Here is a 22,597-nt window from a genome sequence, read left to right on the forward strand (position 1 = left end):
TTTGTATTGCTATTCCATGATGCGTTTGACGTCCATTGTTGTCCAAAAAACTAGTCAATACAGTCTACTCCTGCTGCCATCACACACATATCAATCTGAAGCTAACAATGAGTCCACAATAAATGTACAATTTACTTTTGCCTGAGTAATAATTTTTTAGGAGTTTTAGGAAATTGATTAACCTTAGAAACTAAATGTTTGTGGTCCATATTTCAAAGACGTTTATCCTTAAAATTAAAAATAATGCTACTCTTGTGCTATATATTATATTAAAAAAAACATCCTCATGAAATGTGAATCATATTTTCAAGACCAGAAATAATAACTCTAGCTATTTTCTATGCAACGCCATCAAGAGGAACCGTAACAAACCCACACTTTTATTATTTTCATGCTAGAAGGCATTTTGTCGGTTTGTGTCAGTTCAGTTGTTTGTGAAATGCACAAACACAAGACCATAATTCAATGTGCTAATCCAAACAAACATTGTTTTTTCGACAAACAAATTCCTGCTGCCACCCTTGTCTCCAATTTCCATTTACATTAAACAAAATGACATGAGCCCCGCTGCTGCATTTGGGGATAAACACCAGTTACCCTACGCTGAGATTCTAATTTGGTTTCTGGCTGTTTCTATTTTAGCTGAAGACACACACACACACACTTTCATACTTGCTTTTCTCAAAACACACAGATGCACGGATCTGTTGTTGAGACATTATAAATGACCCCATTAAAATTAATGACAAAAGTAATTGCATTTTAATTAGAAAATGAGCCCTTTTTATGATTGTTACAATTAACCCCAGCTGATGTTACAACTGACCCGAGTTGCAAAGTAGATTATGGCAATGTGCCCCTCTGCTTCCGATAGCAGCGTATTCCTCTTTTGAGATTACACAGGATGCATTGCATCAGACAGATATGAGTGCTCAGTATCAAATTTGAAGTCTCTAGGCGAAATAACCACAGATTAATGGTGTAATAAAGCAGAGGCATTTCGGCAGTCCCTGCTCTCATTTAGAGCTGAATTTGGGAGGCAATTCCTTCTCTAAAATACTTTTGTGACAGTTATGGTCGTGAATAGAGATGGAAACGGAGTAGGAGAAAAAACGATATCGACAGAGACCCAAAAAGGTTTTTTTTTTATCAAAGTGGAAATTTAGATGAAATGAAAGAAAAAAGTGTGTTTAGCTTTGTATCCCAGGGTGTGTGTGTGTGTGTGTGTGTGTGTGTGTGTGTGCTGTCTTATGTGATGGATGAATGACAGTCGGCGTGGCAGCTCATCTCCTCTCAGGCGGCTGGGTGACAGAGAGAGATGTTACAGCACAGAGACAGCCTGACCGCCACACAGGTGTCAGACACACACACACACACACACACACACACACACACACACACACACACACACACACACACACACACACACACACACACACACACACACACATGTATCCAGAGCGAGCACCTGAATGCAACATCGAGATCTTCTGTCTTTCCTTTCATGGCTTTCACCAGCCTCCCATTTCACAACCCTGCCACCTCTGTCCACCACCTCTGTCTACTCATCTCCCTCACCCACCTCCACCCCCTCCATGTTCCCTGTAAGTGAGCTGTCTCTTAGTGGGCGGCGGCCTCCTCATCTTCCTCACAGCCTCAGACCTGAGCCTGTCAAACCCCCCACCCCAATACCTTCCATCCCAATCAATGGGAGCGCCATGAAGGTTTCACACACCTCCGGCAGGCGCGAGGAGGGAAGTAGGAGGAGGAGTGTCCCGGTCGCCTGGAGGGGGGTGGAGTTGGGTGAGGGGGGTGATGGAGGAATGGTGGTGGTGGTGGTGGTGGGGGGGTTGGGTAGGCAGGGGGTGATTTAGGCTGTCAGGGCGCCAGTTTGGTGGAGAGATGGGGCTTCTCTTCCTGAGTCAGACAGGGCCAATAACTCATTAGAGAGAGAGAGAGAGAGAGATGTAGAGGTGAAGATGTGGCAGAGAGGAAGCGAGGAGAAGGAGACGAGGGGAGAGCTCCTCGACACAAAAGCAAGTTTCCCGTCTCTCCTTTTGCCTTTCTCAAGCCCTCACTTCTGTCTCTCTTCTTTCTCCTCTGACCCTATCCTCCTCATCTCCCCCTTTTTTTATTATCCCGCACACACACCCCCCCACACACACACCTTCCCCTCTTTCCCTCGGCAACTCCCTGCTAACCCCTCTCCTCCCCCCCTCCTCCTCTCCTCCTCTCCTTCCATCTGTCTTTCTTGCTGCAGTGCCCATGCTGCCAGGCAGTATAAATCACATCTCCGGGCTTGGCTGCAATGGGCCTGAAAATAAAAAGGCATAAAAGTGTCGGGATGAGCTACGGGCTGGGGGGGAGAATTCCTTTATGATAGGTCTAAATCCTCCTCCCACCCTGCTTCCTCACACACACGCACACACACACACACACACACACACACACACACACACACACACACACACACACACACACACACACACACACACACACACAGTGCTTGTGATGCATTTACATGCACAACATACGCCACTACTCTGAAATTATCCCCCCCAAACAGCAGTAGTTTTGGTCTCTCTCTCTCTCTGTCTCTCTCTCTCTCTGTCTCTCTCTCTCTCTGCCTCTCTCTCTCTCTCTCTCCCATAGACACCTGTGCAAACCCCCAAACACACACAAAAACACTCTTCCACACATCATATTAAGCTCTTTGTTGGCTATGATCAGAATTGAGACATCGCCTCCCTGTGTCCCGTCTTTAAAGGGACAGTTCCACTAAAAGTCCAGTCTGTGTTGACATAAGCCTGTCACTGTCATCTGCCCTGGGTCACATTTCTCTTTCAGTGTTGGCACTGATCCTGGAGACAAACGGCTCTTCTTTCTTTTTTTTAACGAGCAGGAAGAGATAAAGGATGGTAGGAAGGCCGTCTACAAATTGCAGGTTGAAAGACCACTCATGTTTCTTGCAGCCTTTGAAGTATATCAGGCCAATCCAACTTGAGTTTTATACACAAATGAAACATGTTTTTGGAAGAAAAAAAATGGGGGACAAAAAGTACTCTAGCACTTTCAAGATGATGCAGAACCTAAAAGTCACAGGTGATTAAATCATAACGATGCTGCAGATAGGGACTTTTTGGGGGGATATCAAGATGTGTTTTGTTCTCAAAGAAATGATATGCTCTTAGGTTCACTACGATCAATGAGGGGTAAAGGCAGTGGATGTCGGAGTAAATGTGCACCAAGTAGCTGGAGCCATCCTTCTCTGCTGTCTAAAATGGATTTTACAAAGGTGTTCACCCTGGATCATAGCACAAAGGAGAGTCACTTCACTGTGTATAATGGTAATTATGGACAATTTATGATCTCTCTGGTCTCCATCTATGTATCGTTCTGAGTAAATAAACCAATAAAAAATGATTGAGGAGGCATATAACATATTGAAATGAACCTGCTTGGCAGAGATGCATTGTGAAGGTTGTCTAAATGATTATGGGAATGAAGTGGAGGTGAGTGAAAGCACAGTGAATGGTGCAACTCCATCACCTGCTAAAATCAACCTATAGCTCAGAGTTCTCCTTTAATCTGCGTCCTGATGTGCACTTTGTCAATTCCATTAGATCACGCTGTGTGTGGTTTGAGCATAGGCACACACACGCACGCACACACTCACGCACACACACATAGAGCGATGATGATAATGGTGAGCGCCTCCCTGGGTGAGGCCTATTCGGTCACAGTGGGAGCCATCTCAGACCTAATTATGCTTGGTTTGGCATTTTAACTGTATTGATCAAAATGCTGAAACAAACGAGAAATGCTTATCAAGCTGGAAAAGAAGAGCCCTCAGGACTTGGTGTGTGTGTGTGCGTGTGTGTGTGTGTGTGTTCTCCACAGGAGTGAGCGAGAGTGATGGCGCAGGTCTAAAAGGTGGTGAGATATTGGTGGTTATAAAAAAATTGCAATTCTGAGCTTATGAGTTATTAATTACAGCCTCCCCTCCTTCACCCCTTTTTACCAGCCAGCAGCCACACACACACACACACACTCATACACACACACACACACACACACACACACACACACACACACACACACACACACACACACACACACACACACACACACACACTCATACACACACTCACACACACACACACACACACACACACACACACACACACACAAAACCAGATATTTCTACACATATATTCTTACATATGCAAGCCTCGGGACATGCACACACACATCCAGGAACACGCACACACTCGCACACACACAAATTAGCTCGTCCATAGCCGCACTAAGTGTACAATACCCTGCTCTGATGAGCAAGCTCCCGTCGACCTTGGAACTCTCTGGAAAGACAATGCAAGGGGAGCCATGCTGCTGAAGGGAGGAGCTGGGGGTGGTGGGAGTAGATAAGATGGAGGGAGGGATGGAGAGAGGGAGACAATGGATGAGGGAAGGAGGGAGGGAAGAAGAGAACGAGAGAGAGAGAGAGAGAGAGAGAGAGAGAGAGAGAGTAAGTTGTGCTGCTCAGTACAGGGCACGAGGGCAGTGCTCCCTCCCTCCTCTCCATCTCGGCTCATCTTGAATGCAAATGTGGTTTCTATACGGTTCCTTTGTGCCGCTTCTAACTGCTCCAGAGAGAAGCAATTACAACTGCTCCATTCACTCAGAGAGAGAACGACACGCTCGGATAGAGAAGGGTAATTAATAAAGAGATAGGAGGACGATAGGATGAAGGAGCAGGAGAGGAGGCGAACACATACCTGTGGAGGATCTTCAAGTAGGATCGAATCTCCATATTGATTGCAATGGCAGCGTTGCTATTGACACGCACACACAGTCATTGAGCGGCTCATAATTTCTGACCAACTACTTTGTGTTGGGTCAAAGGTGAGAGGTCACCGGCATTACATCAGAAGTGTTGTGTAGAGTGGCTGCGTGGCCCTCAGTAAAGATGCTGCAGAGTCGTTATTCCCCCAATCATTGCTTCAGAGACCTGAACCCCGGCAGAATATATTGAATCAAAAAGAATTCACCGAGATATGACATCACCCTCCATCCCTCTTCGTCTTCCTGCAGACAGATAGTTGCAGTGCCTATGCCGTATCCTATTGCAATCACAGTGGCCAGGCGGCGCTGCAAGGTATGGTGGGAGTTTTTATGGCAGTCATTTGGGCCGCTAATATGTCATCTCCATTAGCCGACTTTTAACACTCGCAGATGGATGGCCCTGTGACATTTATCTGCGCACAGATCGTATTTTAGCTGTTAAATGGCCGGCGATGTGCGGAGTGCGTGCAAAATAACTGTGTGTGTTTTAGGAGTGCGGTGGTGGCGTCGGCGAGGGAGAGGGAGAGGGGAGATGCATTGACTTTTAATGATGCTCTATGCAATAGCACTTTAGTGGTCATAATCACAAATACAATGCAAGTCGTCACCTTTGACCCCTCGCGGCACAAAAAGAGAGAGAGGAGAGGGGAGTCGGTTGCAAGGTCGAGACCCGGGTCTCCTTCCTCAACAGTTGAGACAGCTGAGGTACAGTGAGCCGGGGTCCGCTGTGTCAGCAGAAAAACTACAAAAGAGAACAGCTAATTAACTTAGCAGTCTATAGAGAGATGATGATGGTTGAGAGAGAGAGAGAGAGAGAGAGGGAGGGAGAGAGAGATAGAGAGACAGAAAGAGGGGAGGGGAGGGGCAGAGGAAAATAAAGAGTGGAGAGGAAGAGAGGTGGAAAGACACCCAGGGTGCAGAAATAAGAGCAGGGTGAGAGTTACACAGAATAATTGCTCATATGGATTTTGTCATTGTTGGCTTTTGTTAGGGTCAAGGAGGTGAAGCCATTCCCCGTGGTGGCTTCAGGTGAGAGTCTAAATGAGCTAATAATTTAGACTCATAAACTAATACTAATATTGACGGCCACCACACATATTGAAAAGCATTAGAAAGAGTCCTACCATAAAGCAGCGTAACTATGATATAGCATCTCGTCAGTTAACTCGTCACATACAGCGCCCCCCCCCCATGCTCATAAAAACACCATCGACTATGCAGCATCAAATAGCTGAGATTACGTCCCGTGTCATTTATGTGTCGCCTACAGGAGCTCGGTCACCTGTCCAGAGGCACTGAAGTTGACTAATGCGACAGAAAATTAACAATTAAAAAATATCACACGGGCCCAGAGCCGCCGAAACGTGGGCCGTTCACAACTCACTGGACGCCCTAATTGCTTTGAAATACAATTGGGTTTGGGCTTTGTTTGGTGTTTTGGAGGTATGAAGCGCATCGATGCACACTGAAAATTGAGTTATAAATTACAGAGCTGAAATAGACATGTACCGTGAATGCTCAATATCCAAATGCTAGACGTTCTCTGCTACAAAAAAAAAAAAAAAAAAAGGCAGATGCGTGCAAGTACACACACAAAAAGACAAGATGCCACCACTGCATTTCATTTTGAAACAAAATTGAGTGGCTCTGAAACAAAGAGTGTGTGTGTTATGTGGGTGTCGTGCTGTCATTGGGGTACGTTGATAAGGTCAACCTTAACAGCAAACCACAGACCGGTGGGACTCCAAAAATGTTTCATCCACAGATTTCCCACCAGTGCATGTGTTCAGACACTGTGTGTGTGTGTGTGTGTGTGTTCGAATACAGCTCAGTGGCTGGTGTGAAGTCACTGACAGCTTCATTATGGTTGTGCACACAGGGAGACAGCACCATCCAGGGGAAGGAGAGAAGAGGACAGGGGGGGGGGGGGGGGTACAGGCCAGGTTGACTGTTGGACCAGCCCACGTCTGTCCAGCAGTTGGCATAGGGAGGGGTGGGTGAAGACAGCTGCCATCTCCTTAATGAGCCTTTGCTTCTTTCATCAGCTTTCAATTTACAGGGCTGTCGTGCACTCTTGCGCTGCCCACCCCCCACCCTCACAGCTTGAAGCCGTCCCGTTCTTGCAGGTAATTCCCAAGAGTCGGTAATAGTTAAATTAATTTGCAGTCTTCCTTTAGACCCTCCACATGACAGCGGTGACACAGGGCTCAAATGTGACCAGCACTTTGCCCTTTTCTCAATAATTACTATAGATGTTGGACAAAAACACTCACACTTGAACAGTTAAGGTGAACCTAACCTTTATGAAGGCAGGATTGTTGCTAAATACACCAAGGTATAGTGGTTTCTTGTATTTCTGTCCCGATAGAGACACGGGCAATTTGGTACAACCGGGACACCAAACATAAGACCATATGAGTGCATTATGGATGAGTCACTAAAGGGAATATAACAAGCACTGTTCGGTGTATTACACATACATTTCTCAAACTCCATGCAGCGTATTGAATTATTCATGTGAACTCAAGCGCACAGTACCAACAATGCCTTAGAGAAAAATAAGTTAACATACCAGTGACCTTGGCACAATCAACTAGTGTAAATTAAGTCTGAATTCTCTTTTATCAGCACTGTAGACTTGCATCCCTACTGCATTTACTCAGTTTGAGGTCCTGTGATGTCTATGCTCCCTCTACTGGTCTGCTACAACAATGCAGGATTGTTGTACTGAATTCACTTCCATTTCAGGAACCAGCTCAAGAAAAGTGCAAATTCAAGATTATACAAAACAAATACAAAGAGACAATTTATTCATTCATTAACAAATAAAAGCATCCAAGTTTTCTAAAAAATAATCCCATCTTCAATTCAAAACTCAGACCTTCAGAACAGTTTTAGTGCAGATAAAAACATATACATAGTAAATAATTAAGAGTTCAAGATAAGTCTTAATGTTCAGTATACATTTTAAAACTTTTTTCCCCTCTCAGGTACAATGCTTTAAGAGAAAACTAAAGAATAAAAAAAACAAATCTATTAATTGTGACGTTAAAGTAAAACTAAGCTTTTAACCCTTTTAAAGTTAACTCAGGGAAGCAACCCATGCATCATCACAAGCAGGCTGATTAAGTACAACAGTCCTGCATCAGGGCACAATGAGCGGGGTAGGGACTTCTGCGAGACAGCTGAGCACCCGTGTGTCCCCGTCAGGACTCCAAGAGGATGGAGCTTCCTCGCACTGGAATATCCACACTTTGTCCCAAGCCTGACGAAGAAGAGCTGCAGGAGGAGGAATGGGATGGACAACGGTCAAGTCAGCATTAGACTCTGAAACGTCCTGTAAACTATTCTGTCCAAGCACGTACCTTTCACAGTCAGAGTCGCAGGAGGTCTTCTTCTCCAACCTGCTGATGTAACCGGTGTTGGACCGCTGAATGGCCTCGGCCACCGTGTACCGCGTCTTACCCAAAGCACACTTCTGCATCTTTGTGATGCTGAGGTTTGATTGGAGGAAGAGATGGAGTCGACTGTCCGATAACAATAGAGGTGTATGAAGAACGCTAGAGGAGGGAGGACATGGACGGCACAATGTCAACCAGTGAACATTTGAAAATGGCATTGATCAAGGTCACCTTCAGGTTCTAACAGCACTCCTGCATTCAGCAGATTAGTATTCAACAACCTTCTGAAGAGGGAGACGGGGGCACCACTAGATGGCAATGCAATGATTTCATAGCTTAAGCTGTACAGCAATTTACCTTTCTAAAAACTCCTGGAAGCCCTTAATCCTCTGTGAGACCTGCTCTGCGTTCTTCAGACTGAAGAAAGGATTCCAGGGCGGCAACTTGGGCAACTCCCTGGACAGAACAAAGAAAATGCACTTTGAGTTAAACTTATTGCATGCACAATTAGTTGGAGCCCGAGTCATTAAACGGAGCAATTAATGATATTATTCTGGGAGGTACAAACTTGTTGACCTACATGATCAATGCGTTCTGTTCCAGACAATGACGCAGCCAAACAAACTCACTATAACGCCGTCTTACACAGGAAGTCTTCTTTCGAAAGCACATGCTATTTGTCTGCAAAGAGAAACGGCAATTAATTACCACATCAAGTCAAAATGACTCCAATAATGTTCTCCCCAAAAAGGGGCACTTGCATGTAAACAGATCTCGTAGTCGACGTGCGTGTGCCAGTAGTCATCTTGACGAAGCCTCGGATCCTGAACACAAATGCTTACAAACTCCTACAAAAAATAAAAACAGGGGTTTTATTACACAAGGGGATGTAAGGCACGCTTTAATAAAACTCCAGATGTGGTTCAGCAAAACATTTTCCACCGGTCCTCAATTTTGGGTTGGTACAAAAACATCCAAAACTCAGTTGTGACTGCACAACACCGATTAGACAAGGAAGGAGATAGGAGCTTGAGCACTTACAGATTGGCAGATGGACAGATTGTCCAGCATACTGTCCATTGTGGGTAGAGAAACCTGCCACAGGGAGAAAAGTGCAACATTTCAGTTAAACTGTTACATCTTCATGTTAAACACTGTAAAACATGCCCAAAGTAATTTGTTCAATGCTAAATCGTTTTGCAGGCGATGAATAGGCCTACATTAAAGACTCAAAAGTGCAGCATTTGAAGCTGGTGTAGGTTAAAGGGGAACAAAGGACGAGGAGGATTTAGCGTCAGAGGGGAAATCTTGAACCTAAACACCTTAAGACGGAAACACAGCAAACCGTTGGAAATCTCTTTCTGGCACGCCAACAGGCAGGAATACAGGTCACTGAGTTAACTGCAGCCATGATGGAAGTTTAATAAGATGCAACATTTCCAAGCTATGTTAGCTGCCATTTCCTTCAGATAATTCACTGCATGGATGTTCAAGTGTAGCATTCAGCTTCTCTTTCATTCTTTAAAAACCATTTCCTCACATGACCGGCATATCTAAAGGCTCCCACAGTGTGCTGGACCATCTGCCCCTCGACACCATGAGACACACGACCTTCACAGGTCCAAGCAGAGCAAACCAAAAAAGGTACAATGTTTGGAAAATAAAAAAAATACAAGACAGATAGGCCTGTGGTATTCTGTGGAATAAGCACTGTCTGTAGACCCCATGCATATGGTGGGAGTAGTCAGTCACCTCACAATTTCATTACATTCAGAGGGTCACGATTCAATTATTAAACAACTCTCGATGTATCTATTTTGGATTTAAAGATAATGAGAATTTGTCCTTTAAATATTTCAAACAAATTCCTATTTGTAGGATACAGTTGATCTGCTACATAACTTTTCATGAAATGTAGATTATAGACTTTAGACAGGGTCGTTCAACAAAGCATCGAGATGCATTATATTAGTCCTCCCACCTCTACCCATGCAGGCCATGCAGGCCAATAAATCCAAATTGTGGTAGGCCTAATCACATTTGAATAAACTTTATGGGCCATTACAACTAAACGCAAATAATTAACCAATCATTTGACGAATTACCAAAAGGAAAACAAAAGAAAAACATTGCATCACACTTGATCTCCACATGGCGTCCTACCTTTCCCGTCCTCAGTGTCCGAGCAGTAATCCGGTTTTTGTGAATAACAGGGGGCTTCAGGCTGAGCACTGGCGGGACTGAACTGCTGCTAATACAAACGGCTAAGGCGCGACCTCTGACTCATGCGTTCCCGGTCCCTCACAGGCCATAGCGTTATAAAATAGACACGGAATAAAAGGTCGTTAAAACATTCATTGATGGAGGCCACGCGGACACACGACGGCAGCCCTCTTGAGTGAAATCAGTGTGCACCTGTCCCCAATTCACTGGATGGGGATCAGCCTAAACGGTATCACCTGGTGGAGGGAGGCGGCCTGATGCTGCTGATTATTAGGCGTGGAAAGCAACAGGACGGATGGAGATAGGGTAGGTATGACGTCAGATTATCTAAATAATACTAAATATTAAATCAGTGGTTCTAGCTAGTATGGCGCCCTGGGTGAACACCTCCTGAAGCCCCCCAAATAAAAACAATAGCACCAGTCAGAGCTGTCATATATATATTTTTAACATTTGGAACAATGTGTATAACATATATACTGTTTGTAAAATGATGTACAATCATAACAATCTTAAACCAACACCATTTCCACAGTTTCTCTCTCAACTCACATTGCCAAAGCATCAGATATCTACATGCTCAACGTCTGCTACCAGTCACTTTTACTCTTTCTCCAAGTCTGACTCTCCTGACTAAGAACAGTCCCAAATGCATGTACATTCCAGGCCACACCACCCAGCAATGACACAGACATAAATTCAGATTTTTAAGAGGAAAAAAGAAAGAAAGAGTTCTTACCATTGTCCCCAGAAATACAGCCTACTCCAAAATCCAATCCAGCCAGCACAGGATTGGAAGTAAACACAACTAGTGGGATGTGGCCTCAACCTCTTCTACATCAGGAAAAAGTATTAAAAGGTTGATGCGGTCTGCGGATTTGCATAAAGGCCTCTTTATCTTTGTGCAAGTCAGCAGATAAAAAGTCGTTCGGGGGGGTTATTCACTTTCAAACTCTCATGACTACATGAGGTTTATTTGGGTTGGAGATAATCTAATTGTCTGTTTGTGCAAACATACACAGTCAGGGATATCCACATTAAAATAATATCCCATCTTATAACTCAATCACGGGTTGACTATTGTATTTATTGAAGGAATGACATTTGCAGTTGTGCTAGAAAACTGGTACATCTGAGACTAGCATGTTAATGAGGACTGTGCTGCACTGATAAGGTTTGACTTAATCAAGATATTCCAGATTAAAGATGTACCATTTGTTTAAACCCTTCTATTTTCTATGACTATACAATATTTACACAAACCATGCGTTTTTGTTCCTCTCTCTCAGTATTACTATAGTATAGTATATACTAAACATTTTACAAACTGTCTGATTACCACTGTTCTTGTAGCTCTGCTTTGATTTGGGGACACTTAATTGTTTTCTGATCATTTTTAGTCTGGTCTGTATTGCAGGAAGGTTGTACTAGATTTCCAAAGCTTTTTTTCTAATCAACATCGTTGACCCCTTTGTTTAGGGACATGTCATTAAGTAATGTCAAAACTCTTGTTATTGCCTGAGAAACTTCATCTACACGATTGCACAACAGGTCCAAAGTCCATCTCCCATGCCCTAATACCAGTCACAAGACTGTTCTCCACAGTGCTGCAAAGGTAACCATGCCAGCTGGTGACCTGAGAGAGACCCATCACTGCTGAACACAGCTGCTTGTTAGAGGTAGTCCTGAGCTTTAATGTTATTAGAGGATGTCACGGACTGGCAGGGGTTGAAATGATTTACTCAGTTAAAAGTAGCAATGCCACAACAGATATCACAAAATGAAACTGTATTTAAAATGTCACAGGTTACAAGGAAGCAACCAGGGACTTGTATTATGATTGAGCTTCTAGTTTTCTTTACTACACATATGCAGCTATAGCCCTAAGAACCAGGTGAATAGAATGTTTAAACCATTACCAACGTAAATTGTATGTAAACTCTAATCTGTCACCATTTATTTTGAGAATAAATCTGGATCAGAACCAAGTCAAATTATAAAAAATGTTTAGATTAACATTGTACATATGTATTTTAGACATTCTGTTGGAACCAAATACTAAGCAGTGGAACTTGGTCACATAAAACCTTTATTAGAACTTCAAATAATATTTACAGACAGGAGTATACAAAATTTACTTTTAGAACCAAACATTAGCACTAGCGTAGAAAACAAAAGCCAGCGTCTTACAGGAGATAGAAGAAGAGGTGGTTGACACCTTAACAGACCAAAGTACCATTTTGAATTTACAAAATGTGACTGACTGAATATGGACAGCGGTTGGTTCCATCAATGAATATGCTTTATAAACTGCCATCACATCATTCTATGATACCGGAAGACTCCTTTTATACCTCACAACACCACCACCCGTTATCTTACAATCAGTTCAGCTACTATGTACAACATGGACGAGGGCTGAAACATCTTCAAAAATAACTAAGATGGCTAAAACTAAAAAGGCAAGCCCGAGAAGAAAATTCAGTCCTGAGGAAACGGATGCAAGGGACTGCAGGGACCGGAGGACAGTACTACTGAGCCTCATCCTCTGGACAGGAATGCCATGTCAGTCTCTCCTCGTAGAAGGAAATGACCACCTGAGGGCAGCGGGTGTTGGCCTCGCGGGCTGGTACCAGATCTGCTTCATCTGAGTCTTTCCTGAAGGAAGAGCAAGGGGGGAGAAAAACACAATTACAGCAACCGTGGATCCTCACTTTAATCAGGGTGATGTTAGTTGAACTGGAGGGAAATTCTGTTACAGCAGGATTATCGGACTAAATGTATATTTTACTCAACTATATGAGAGATAAAGCCAGGAGTACCATCACAAGTTATAATGGATTTACTGATCAAACATTAAGTGTTTCAAGTGTAAAAGGGATTATCGTTTTAGCTGCATTCACATAAAAGGTCTATTTTCTTCAGTGCTCACCATTTCATCAAGAACATCAACTCCCCACTGCTGTCTGTTGCACCAATGATCCGTTCTGGGTCGAGGTTCCTTGCGAAGCCACGTGGTTTCTCAGCCTGTAAGTGGACACAATTGCCATCAGTATTTTAAGGTTTTCTAAAGGGGTTATCTTTACGTATAAAACCGTATTTCCATTTTTCTGCTATTTTTTTTTTTTTTTTTTAAGTAGTAGAATGTAGGTTGGCCAGGCATGTGAAACTGAACTCACCACATCTTTCTTCTTGGCTTCGGACTCTGGCTCATCCGTGGACGCCTTCCGCTTAACGGGAGCAGGCTTCTCTTTAACGGTCTTCTGCGCCTCCAAAAATGCTGAAATCAGCTCTGGACAATCCAGGTTATCCTCTGGCTCCCAGGTATTGTCAGCCCTAAATGAGCAGGGAGAGGGTTACCATTTGTACCCCCCGTAACACCTAAAAACATCCCTTAACACTGAATTCAATACAGATGCAAACATAGTTAAGTAGGGGGAAGGTAACTTATTCATGCAACCAAAGTAACTATGGACAAAAGGGGAGCCTGACCCCACCCCCCCCAGGGAAGCACTTTCAGCTCAGAGGGGGTTCCCGGGTAACTTACTCTGTAAATCCTTTCCACTTCAGGAAGAACTCTACTTTCCCGTTCACAATACGTTGGTCCAGTACTTTTTCCACCACAAATTCCTCGGGCTCCTCCGTTGTGTCCATTGCATCCTTCTTGCCACCCTTGCTGGCCTGCTTCTTGCCCATGTTGTGCACTAAAAACAACGATAAAGAGTGTGAGAGAACTTCAAATGTTTAAGAAAAGTTTTTTTTTTGCAATGCATTGCCGATATTTAAGATACACATGCACATAGCTTACTGCTCGTATCCACATTTAGTTGAAAGTTAGAAATATGCCCCAGTTACAGAGGGGCCTTAAACCTTAGCATTGCAACAACTGATGCTACTGCACTCAGTATCCGTGTAAGTATCCGGTAACTTGTATAAGAGCAATACGTACACAGCAATACGACAAGAAATGCTAAGTTGCACACAGAGTCAGCTACGCGTTGTGTAAAAATAATATTTAAAAGCTAGCCAAACCACAACAGGACGGTATGAAAGTTAGCCCTTGTGCTAACTGTAGCCGCTATGATTTCAGGCCTTGGTGGGAAAGGAAACGTATTTGACTTCAACTATAATCTTAAGATGAATTGTGTTAAGAAACAACCCACGCTAATGTCACATTAGCATTTTAGTAGCGTTTTAATACCTCGTCCAGGAATAAACACTCAGGCCCTATGTTTGCAACAAATCCTGACATAGGACAATTCTTCGCCTTTAAGCTAGCTTAGCTGTTTACCGTTATTAATGTAACCTAGCTACAACATTATACCATACTTAGCACAGGCTAACATGAGACACATGTAGCCATGTTTTAAATCGTAACTTACTTGTTGTGGGTAACGTTAACTATCACCGTTACGTCAACTAATAGCGTGGCTCTATTTCTGCGCAAACTGCATTTCCTGCCAGAAGGTACGATTTGCAAACGATAACCACCGTCGGCTTCCCGGGTTCAATCAATCGAGTAGAAATTACGGCAAATGTTGCACGATGCAGCATTTGCATAGAGTAATTTCTATATACGCACCGTTGTAACAAAGAGGAGCCGCTTCGGTGAGGTCTCCGTACCACGCGGTCAGCCTTCCCTTTATCTGGTCTGCAGTAATATAGCAGGCGCCAAAAGCCAGGTCTTCTACGGGAGCCGAGAAGTAAACGCGATTCGGTCTTTACCTTTGCGCCTTGTCGCTAGATGTTACGGTATTTTAGCCCCCACTCCAGCTTTGTATGTGCTGTGGTGCAAGGAACTGAAGTTAAATTGTAACGTCCCCGTAAGTGTGATTTATATATAAAGGGCAAGCGCCAATCAAAAATAATAATTTCGAGTGCAAATATCCTGCTATCAATGTTGTTTTTTCTCATAAAACAGTGACACAAAAGTGAGACAAACCATTTTTCTTTTTTTTAATCAGAAAGAACAATGTCTGCGAGAGCATTTCAAAATCCCTAAGCAAAATCATACTATCAACAGTCAACAACCACCATGCAATCAAAAACATTTGCCCCCTGAAAACAATTTAAACAAACAGAAAAGTAAACTCTCAGTCAAACCAGAAAATTAAATACAATTGTGAGGGACTAGGGAAAAAAATACTTCTTGAGTTACACTATAACTTTATGGACCGTTCTCCATTAACTCACTCACTCAGCTGACAGAATAAAGACATGTGCCCATGAATAAGATGGCAACTTTTACTAAATACTTATTTCAAGCTCAAATATATATATAAAAAAACATCCAAACGACATTCGATCCTATTAAATAGAGTTGGTGATTGTATTCTTTTTTTTTTTTTCCAGGAATGGGATGGTTTAGGTCCATTTAGGGCCATTTTTATAATGAATAATTTGTAGTTAATGAGTGCATTTAAGTTCCACTAAAAAGGGAACTTTCTAGCCCAAAACTATAAGATAAACTAAGACGTGAGGTAGAATATAATCTTGCCTAAGTACTTGAAATGAATGGGTTTAAGCAAAATTGTGCTTCCAACAAATTATTAATGTAAAGCATAGGATTAGCCTCTCAAAACATTTTTATGATAATGTGTATCTGTGGATCATGTGCACACACAGTAACCAAAATAGCTATCTTATGCAAATTAAGGCCTTGTCAGTTTAATCATTGGTATATTTTATGTCAACAAGACATAAAGAAAACAACATTTCAGTACATTTTTTTTTACTGAACAGTACATGCCCTCCAATATGTGAAACAAATTTGTAAACTTAAGATAGGCATTGTCCGAATATTCTCACCACTTTGAGATAAACTTACCATTATGAAAAAAAAGATACTGCCCTCGACTTTCTCATGATGCATATAAGCATTTCAGGAACCTCAGAATCTTTAATAAATACCATCTTCAACCTCCTCTTTATACTGAATAGGTATACGTTGAGAGGCAAGATTACATGGAAACAAACAGAATCCTCCTCCCCGACCTCTATCCAAATGTCACACTGGTGGCCATGGTGATTTCAGACATGTCTGACTGTCTACGTTTGTAAAAGTGACAAGACTGAATGACTTTCATGTTAATGGCCACAAGAGATGGGTTGCATTGCCAGCAGCTTAGCCGATCCCTTAAACGGCCTCAGGTGCCATGTGTCCATCTTCAATCAGCAAAAAATGTCCAGTGTGTAAGCTACATTTTCCCCCATGAGAAATTTTATTTACAGATTTTTTTTTAGTGATCTATGTTCTGAGTTTCCTTTCTTTTTGCAGCTTTTGCCAATTTAGGCTCCCAACAGCGGTGAATCCACACACACTTTTGCAAAAGAGGAGATCCCAAAACCAGAGTCAGGCAAGTAAGTTCAGAAATATCCAAAAACCTAAAAGCTCAAGTCTCAGCTGGCAATACTGCATCATTGCTTTTTCTCCTTCTTCCTCTTGTCCGTTTTGTTGCCCGTCGATGTGGAGACAGCAGGCCGTCTTACGGGCTGAACTACAACCCTCCCATTAGCCCCGCACTGCAGGGTGTATCTTTCCGGGTTCAGGGGCCTTCCTGAATCATCCCTCAGCCGGGCCAGGACATCTCTGGTCAGCTGTTTTATCTGCTGGCCCACAGCGCCCATTGTCTTGGCTGTGAGCTGTTTCTCTTTCAGTAGCCTGCTTCTCTGAGCATGCAACCTTTCCACCTCCTCCTGCAGCCCTGTGATAGCATCTAGTTTGCGCTTCCGGCAGTTTTGCGCTGCCAGTTTGTTCTTTCCCCGTCTGCGGATATCCCTCAGCAGGGTCACCTGTTCGGGGGAGAAGCCGTGACCGTCGAGGACCTCCAGGAACTCCTCCACCGGCATGTTGACAATCTGCAGGACAGAGAACGGGATGCACATGGTGCGGGCGCGCAGCTCATCACGACTCAGCTCCCGGTCTTCAAACCCTGGTCCTTCTTCATCACTGAGAGGCTCCTCTTTGATACCTTTGTGAGATAGGGTTACTGATGGCTGGTTGAAGAAAGCAGGTGATGAGTAGCTGTGGTCATGCCACACACTCTCACTCAGATCAATGGGTGACCACGTTATGTTGTAGTCCATGATGCCTTTTGAAGGGACTGAATCCACCTCACTGCTGTAGCCTGTAGCTCCGCACTCATCCTCGCAGTATGAACTGGATGACGATGACACCTCAGATGAGCCTACAATTAGTGAGGGGTTAAATATTATATTAGTTTGCATAACAAGCCATTTATACTTCACAAGCCATTGCAATAAAGACAATGATTTGAACAAACCTGGGGAGACTGGACCTCCAGAGCTGCTCTCCAAAGAGAGACCAGAGTCCGAGTCCAAGTCCTCAAGAACCTGTGGGTTTATGCTCTCCAGAGAGCCCATGAGCTGAGTGTCCAGGCCCTCCAAACCTAGCTGATTGATCTGGTCGAACACTGCCTCATCCAGACAGCCACCCAGTGCACTATGCGATGACACATTTCCAGTTAAATTACAAACTGAAGCAAACGGCAGAGCGGCCAGGCCCACTGCCATCCCTGGCGATACGTCAGAGTGTGAGGAGCCTGTGGATTCCAGTCGAAAGAGGGTTCTTTGTGGCTCGGTGGCCGGCCTGGACTCAGCTCTTTCGGACACCACACCAAACGCTCTGGTTACCATAGCATCATGTAAACTGACATCCTGGCTGATGGCACTGGGGATCTCTGTGTCAAGGTCTGATAGACGCTCAGTAACAAGGGAGTCCAAGTCCTACACATGAGACATACATTTTAGCATTAGTCTTCGCCATTTTGAAAAATAAATGTAGATCCACAACATGTGGATCATCACAGGACACTAGAACTGTCTTCTGTAACAAACATAGTGATGTTTCCTAGATTATGTGTCTGAATTATTCCGCGTCGACACAACGCAAGGGGGCTTGCGGCCCCCTTATGTCCTTGCGGACCCCCCTTACGTCCAACGCAAGGGCCTGACGTGCACCTCCCAAAAATCCTAGACGCGCGTCGAGGCGACGCAACACCAACGCAGCGGCATTGGCTGTGATTGGTCCGCTAACTACATCCGCTGGAGACCGCTATCCGGTTTCCACTCATAAACACCGCCATTTAAACTTTTAAAAGGCTACTTTTATTGTTTGCACCTCGTTTTATTGTTTGCACCTTGTCGCTTTTGCACAAAGAAATAAAACACCAAGTTCTGAAAAATTGTGGATGTTTAAAGCCGGAAGGTAAACAAATAGGCTATAACGAGGCTAACGACGATATACGTCAAGAGTCTCGGTCGGTCGGTCAGTCTTTACAAAAAACATAGCGCCCTTTACCGGTGTGGCATTGAATTGCATTTCGACACGTAAACCCAACGGAGAACCATCACCGTCTCCCAGCAACTGCGTGGCCATTGCGTGGCCATTGCGTGATCACTACGCTGAAGCATAACCGAGCCTTTAGGCTTCATGTAAACTACATTTACAGGCATCTTTAACTTACATCAAGGTCAGTAACAGACAGAGACAGTAAATTGCTCCAGTGCTGGTCAAGATCAATGGTAGGAGGCTGGTTGCGGGTTGGATCATCCAGTGCAGGGATGCCTTCAAGCATACTCTGAAATAGGAAATAAGAACATACATGGAATATAGACTGACACAGTAAGTAGCATCTTTATGCAATGTCTCTGGTGTAAATTAAAGTGTGCCAGAGTTTAAATGTATACCACAGTGCTTAAAATGCAAAAATTAAATGAAAAAGCAAGCTGTATAGATTTCCAGCAAAGGGAACTTTTTCTTTGAGAAAGTAATTATCATTCTTTAAAATCCCCTCCTCCAGCGTGTTACCAAAACTGCTCTTTATTCAGGATTGTGCAATACGAGACATGAAGTCATGTGAGAACGTGAATTTATGGTTAAAATTGGGTACAACATCATTTTCAGCCCCACCATGTGACTATAAATCTTATGCAAGCATGTTGCGCGTATTATGACTGACAAAGCCTGGAGTGTGCACTATAATAAAACCAATACATTTCAATATGTTCCAGGTCTCAGTAAACTGGAAGTTTTTAAAACAAGTGTGTTTCAACAGCATACAGCGACAAATGAAGGCAACTGTAACAAACCAGGACCATACCTCTTGTTCCAGTGTGGAACTGTGAGCCAGCTGATTGAGTGGGGCAGTTTCTTCTTCCTCTTTAACTTTAACATCCTCCTCCTAATAAGCCAAAGAAAGGCAGAGAGAGCGGGAAGGCACAATGGCGATAAGGAGTCAGGAGATTCAAGATACAAGAGGGGAAAGAGTAGAAGAATCAATTTGTTAGCAGACATCCCAAGACCTTAAAGACAATTACATTTCCGTTGTAGATAATTGGATATATTGGAAATATTGAAAAAACTGTTCTGACAGAGAACAGGCATGTTTGAATAAGTAGAGATGGGCTGAACAGCTGACGTTTAACACCAACGTCTTTCATTACCCCATCAAGGCCTTTTGCAACACATTAAAAAAGCATTAGCAACTGTATTTGCACACAGAAAGGGTTTTTATATATGCAGTTAATAAACAGGTGGGCTAACTACTCTCGTAAATGATCCCACCCTGTCATGTGTTGTAGGACATTCCCGATACACAAAGTACAGCATTGCTGCTGATTCAGTTTTTAACGTTAACGCTAGAGGCAAATATATGACAGACTGTACATTACACCACCCCTGTTCTGCCTGAGCTTGTTGACTTCTGCTGCAGTAGCTTTTCCAGCTTCAAATGGGCTAGTCAATGCAAATAGTTATTGATTGTTACTCTCAAATATTACAGCTGTAGGCCTCTTCTTTGAAACATTGTATTTCCAAAAAAAAAACACAAAAGGGTTACCCGACAAGCAGTTCAGCTATTACTTATTTTACAAAAGTGTGGTTAAGAAATGAAAGATGTGTCAATATCGCATTATCCATGTCAATAAGAACCCTGGGAGGGGGGTAGTGTTAAAGTATGGACCACCGCTTTTGTGAAAGCAAACAGGGTGTGGGTCTAAGCCTCATTTCTCCACCTTTCAAGGCCCGCAGCTGGTGGTTCAGTCTGAAGAAAGGGGATATAGTTACACAATTGGCGACATTAACTGCCTGCAGGACATAACATTCACCAAGCAGCTGTTTCTACCCTGAGCTAGAAAAACTGGATCACTGAGAGAGTTGTATATGAAGGGTCTGGGTGTGATTACACTCTTAAATATATAATGGCAGTCACAGATTACAGATGGCACAACATTTAAATTGGTTATTATAGGTACTCATGTTCAATGTTTTTAACAACAACAAGTGAGTGACATTGTTGGCAAATCGTAGTTTCACAGTCACGTGGTCACCCAGTACACTGGTCTTATTTGTGATGTTAATGCTGTCCTGAATATTCAGACACGGCTTAATGGGACAGGTTGCACTGTGTGGACTCACAGACACTTTACAACTGTCTGTAACTTGTTAAACTAAACAGTTATGTATCCTTTAAACTGTCACGATGAACGTCCCCTAATCTAACTAGTCAAGAAGGTCATCATTTGAATCAGATCGAATTGTTGATGTGTGATTCAGGACAGGAAGAATCACATGAAGCGACAGCTGATTTCAAGTTTTGACAACATGTTATCACATAGTGTCATCTCGTTTCCTGGTGCTCTAGGGAAGGTTGCATAATAATAATTTGCTTGTTGGATGAAAACCCATCCTTGTATAACATTGGTTAATCCTCCTAGCTGGAAAGTCAACAGTCTTGGTCGTATAACGTTAGCTTAGTTAGCAGCAAGGTGTGTTTATGGTTGTTGTACTTTCTGTTACGTTTCTCTCTCACTCTCACACACAGACACACTTGCCTCTTTAAGAAACCCGCAAGCTCCGGTGCCAGTAGGCCTTCGTCCAAGTTCAGGGGTTGTTTGGCACACCTCTTGGCCACTGCCAGGTAGGTGTTGACTGTCATCATCCCTGACCTCGTCCCCGGAGCTGTCTAGTCCCGGGTTGGCGTCAGTGTTGTTGCTAGTTGAAGGGCCGCAGTCAGCCTGGTCAGGGGTAGACACTTGGTGCACCAGCCATGCGTTTAGCTGTGTGGGGAACCGCCGTGAGCCGAGGGTCCTCACCTCGTCTAGCAGCCGGCGACTGGCAAAGAAATAGTCCAACTCGGGACATTTTGGGTGCACGCTATATCCGTCAAGGGTGTCTCTCAAATTATGAAAGGGTGTCTGGGTGTAAGCTGAGCTTGGACCCAAGCTAATCTCTATCAGAGGCGAATAGTAGCCGCTCAAGTAGCTGTCGATATCCACACGAACTCCAATCAAACTGAGTAAGACCGTTAACTGTATCAGTCTCTCTGAGAAGTACTTTTTCGCGATTTGCATTTTCTGAATACTTTAAGAGCCGCAGATAATTGCGAAATACTGACCCAACAGTTCCTCTTTCCCGAACGGACAAAGGGAAAAGCCTAACAAAAGAGCACGCCTTCCCCTGTCAGACAAAGAGGTCCGCCTGTACCGGCGAAATCGTTATATAGCTATGCTAGCTGTTAGCGGTTAGCCATCAGCATTAATAACCAGTTACTGGGAACCTCTTTACGCAAACATAACGAAATTGTTGCTCTTCGGTTATTCGTCGGTGAAACCCAGCTATCAAAACCGTCCTGACGTAGCTAATTAAGCAGCAAATGAACCATCTGAAAAGCTAACTAAGCTAACTGTCACCGTAGAGTGCATGCATAGCTGCTGCTGGGGAAACTTCGGTTCAAGATTTGCATACCGCATGTTGATTGGACAGAAGCGCTCACCACAACATATTGTGATTGGACAAAAGGGATGTCATTTGGAGTTTTGACCAATGAGAGTAAGGCACAGTTGTTAACTATCGCGAGATCCCACCCTGTTTATAATGAGCATAGAAACAGAAGGTATATGATAACAACGTGTACTTTTCACAGGAACAATAGCAGAAAACAAACTGATTTCACTTCAGGAATAATACCAAACACGACTTTAATCATACGTTGTTCTTTGATGTGTTGCTGCCCTACATCCAACAGGAACATGGTTAAATTGTACTTCCAGGACGTTTGTGCTACTGACCAGCATTTGTCCCATGCCTGGCCTACTGGTAAGCGGCT

At 43.6% G+C, this 22,597-nt stretch overlaps 3 protein-coding genes across 4 annotated transcripts; all 3 read right to left on the bottom strand.

The window, feature by feature from the left end:
- Positions 1–7,914: 7,914 nt before the first annotated feature.
- LOC311027964 (sorting nexin-10A-like) lies at positions 7,915–8,924 on the bottom strand. Its single transcript, XM_084032186.1, has 4 exons — positions 8,827–8,924; positions 8,604–8,702; positions 8,211–8,405; positions 7,915–8,124 (listed from the first exon to the last, which is right to left on the bottom strand). Exons 1-4 carry the CDS (start codon positions 8,916–8,918, stop codon positions 8,052–8,054), a joined length of 459 nt encoding a protein of 152 aa, XP_083888312.1. The 5' UTR covers positions 8,919–8,924; the 3' UTR covers positions 7,915–8,051.
- A 3,616-nt stretch (positions 8,925–12,540) lies between these two features.
- Positions 12,541–15,153, bottom strand: cbx3a (chromobox homolog 3a (HP1 gamma homolog, Drosophila)). 2 transcript variants are annotated; one of them, XM_084031833.1, is made up of 5 exons: positions 15,052–15,153; positions 14,017–14,173; positions 13,649–13,805; positions 13,402–13,496; positions 12,541–13,127 (listed from the first exon to the last, which is right to left on the bottom strand). In XM_084031833.1, exons 2-5 carry the CDS (start codon positions 14,163–14,165, stop codon positions 13,001–13,003), a joined length of 528 nt encoding a protein of 175 aa, XP_083887959.1. In that variant the 5' UTR covers positions 14,166–14,173; positions 15,052–15,153; the 3' UTR covers positions 12,541–13,000. The 2 variants fall into 2 exon arrangements, with proteins under 2 accessions (XP_083887959.1, XP_083887958.1); XM_084031832.1 differs by lacking the exon at positions 15,052–15,153 and adding an exon at positions 14,852–15,029.
- A 258-nt stretch (positions 15,154–15,411) lies between these two features.
- nfe2l3 (nfe2 like bZIP transcription factor 3) lies at positions 15,412–22,203 on the bottom strand. The gene is made up of 5 exons (XM_084031831.1): positions 21,324–22,203; positions 19,592–19,672; positions 18,956–19,069; positions 17,753–18,215; positions 15,412–17,656 (listed from the first exon to the last, which is right to left on the bottom strand). The coding sequence occupies exons 1-5, from the start codon at positions 21,840–21,842 to the stop codon at positions 16,887–16,889; spliced, it is 1,947 nt and encodes a 648-aa protein (XP_083887957.1). The 5' UTR covers positions 21,843–22,203; the 3' UTR covers positions 15,412–16,886.
- Between the last annotated feature and the right edge of the window lie 394 nt (positions 22,204–22,597).

Source organism: Eutrigla gurnardus (genome assembly GCF_963514095.1).
Source record: "Eutrigla gurnardus genome assembly, chromosome: 17".
Classification (NCBI taxonomy): domain Eukaryota; kingdom Metazoa; phylum Chordata; class Actinopteri; order Perciformes; family Triglidae; genus Eutrigla; species Eutrigla gurnardus.

Coding starts and splice junctions, on each gene's coding strand:
- LOC311027964 (XM_084032186.1), bottom strand. CDS start 8,918: ATGTGCTTTCGAAAGAAGACTTCCTGTGTAAGACGGCGTTATAGTGAG. Junction 8,703..8,826: donor GAACAGAACGCATTGATCAT/GTAGGTCAACAA, acceptor TGTTCTGTCCAG/GGAGTTGCCCAAGTTGCCGC. Junction 8,125..8,210: donor TGCGACTCTGACTGTGAAAG/GTACGTGCTTGG, acceptor CTCCTCCTGCAG/CTCTTCTTCGTCAGGCTTGG.
- cbx3a (XM_084031832.1), bottom strand. Junction 13,806..14,016: donor AAGTGGAAAGGATTTACAGA/GTAAGTTACCCG, acceptor CTGCTCATTTAG/GGCTGACAATACCTGGGAGC. Junction 13,128..13,401: donor TTGATGTTCTTGATGAAATG/GTGAGCACTGAA, acceptor CTCTTCCTTCAG/GAAAGACTCAGATGAAGCAG.
- nfe2l3 (XM_084031831.1), bottom strand. CDS start 21,842: ATGCAAATCGCGAAAAAGTACTTCTCAGAGAGACTGATACAGTTAACG. Junction 19,070..19,591: donor GTTCCACACTGGAACAAGAG/GTATGGTCCTGG, acceptor TTCCTATTTCAG/AGTATGCTTGAAGGCATCCC. Junction 17,657..17,752: donor TGGAGGTCCAGTCTCCCCAG/GTTTGTTCAAAT, acceptor CACTAATTGTAG/GCTCATCTGAGGTGTCATCG.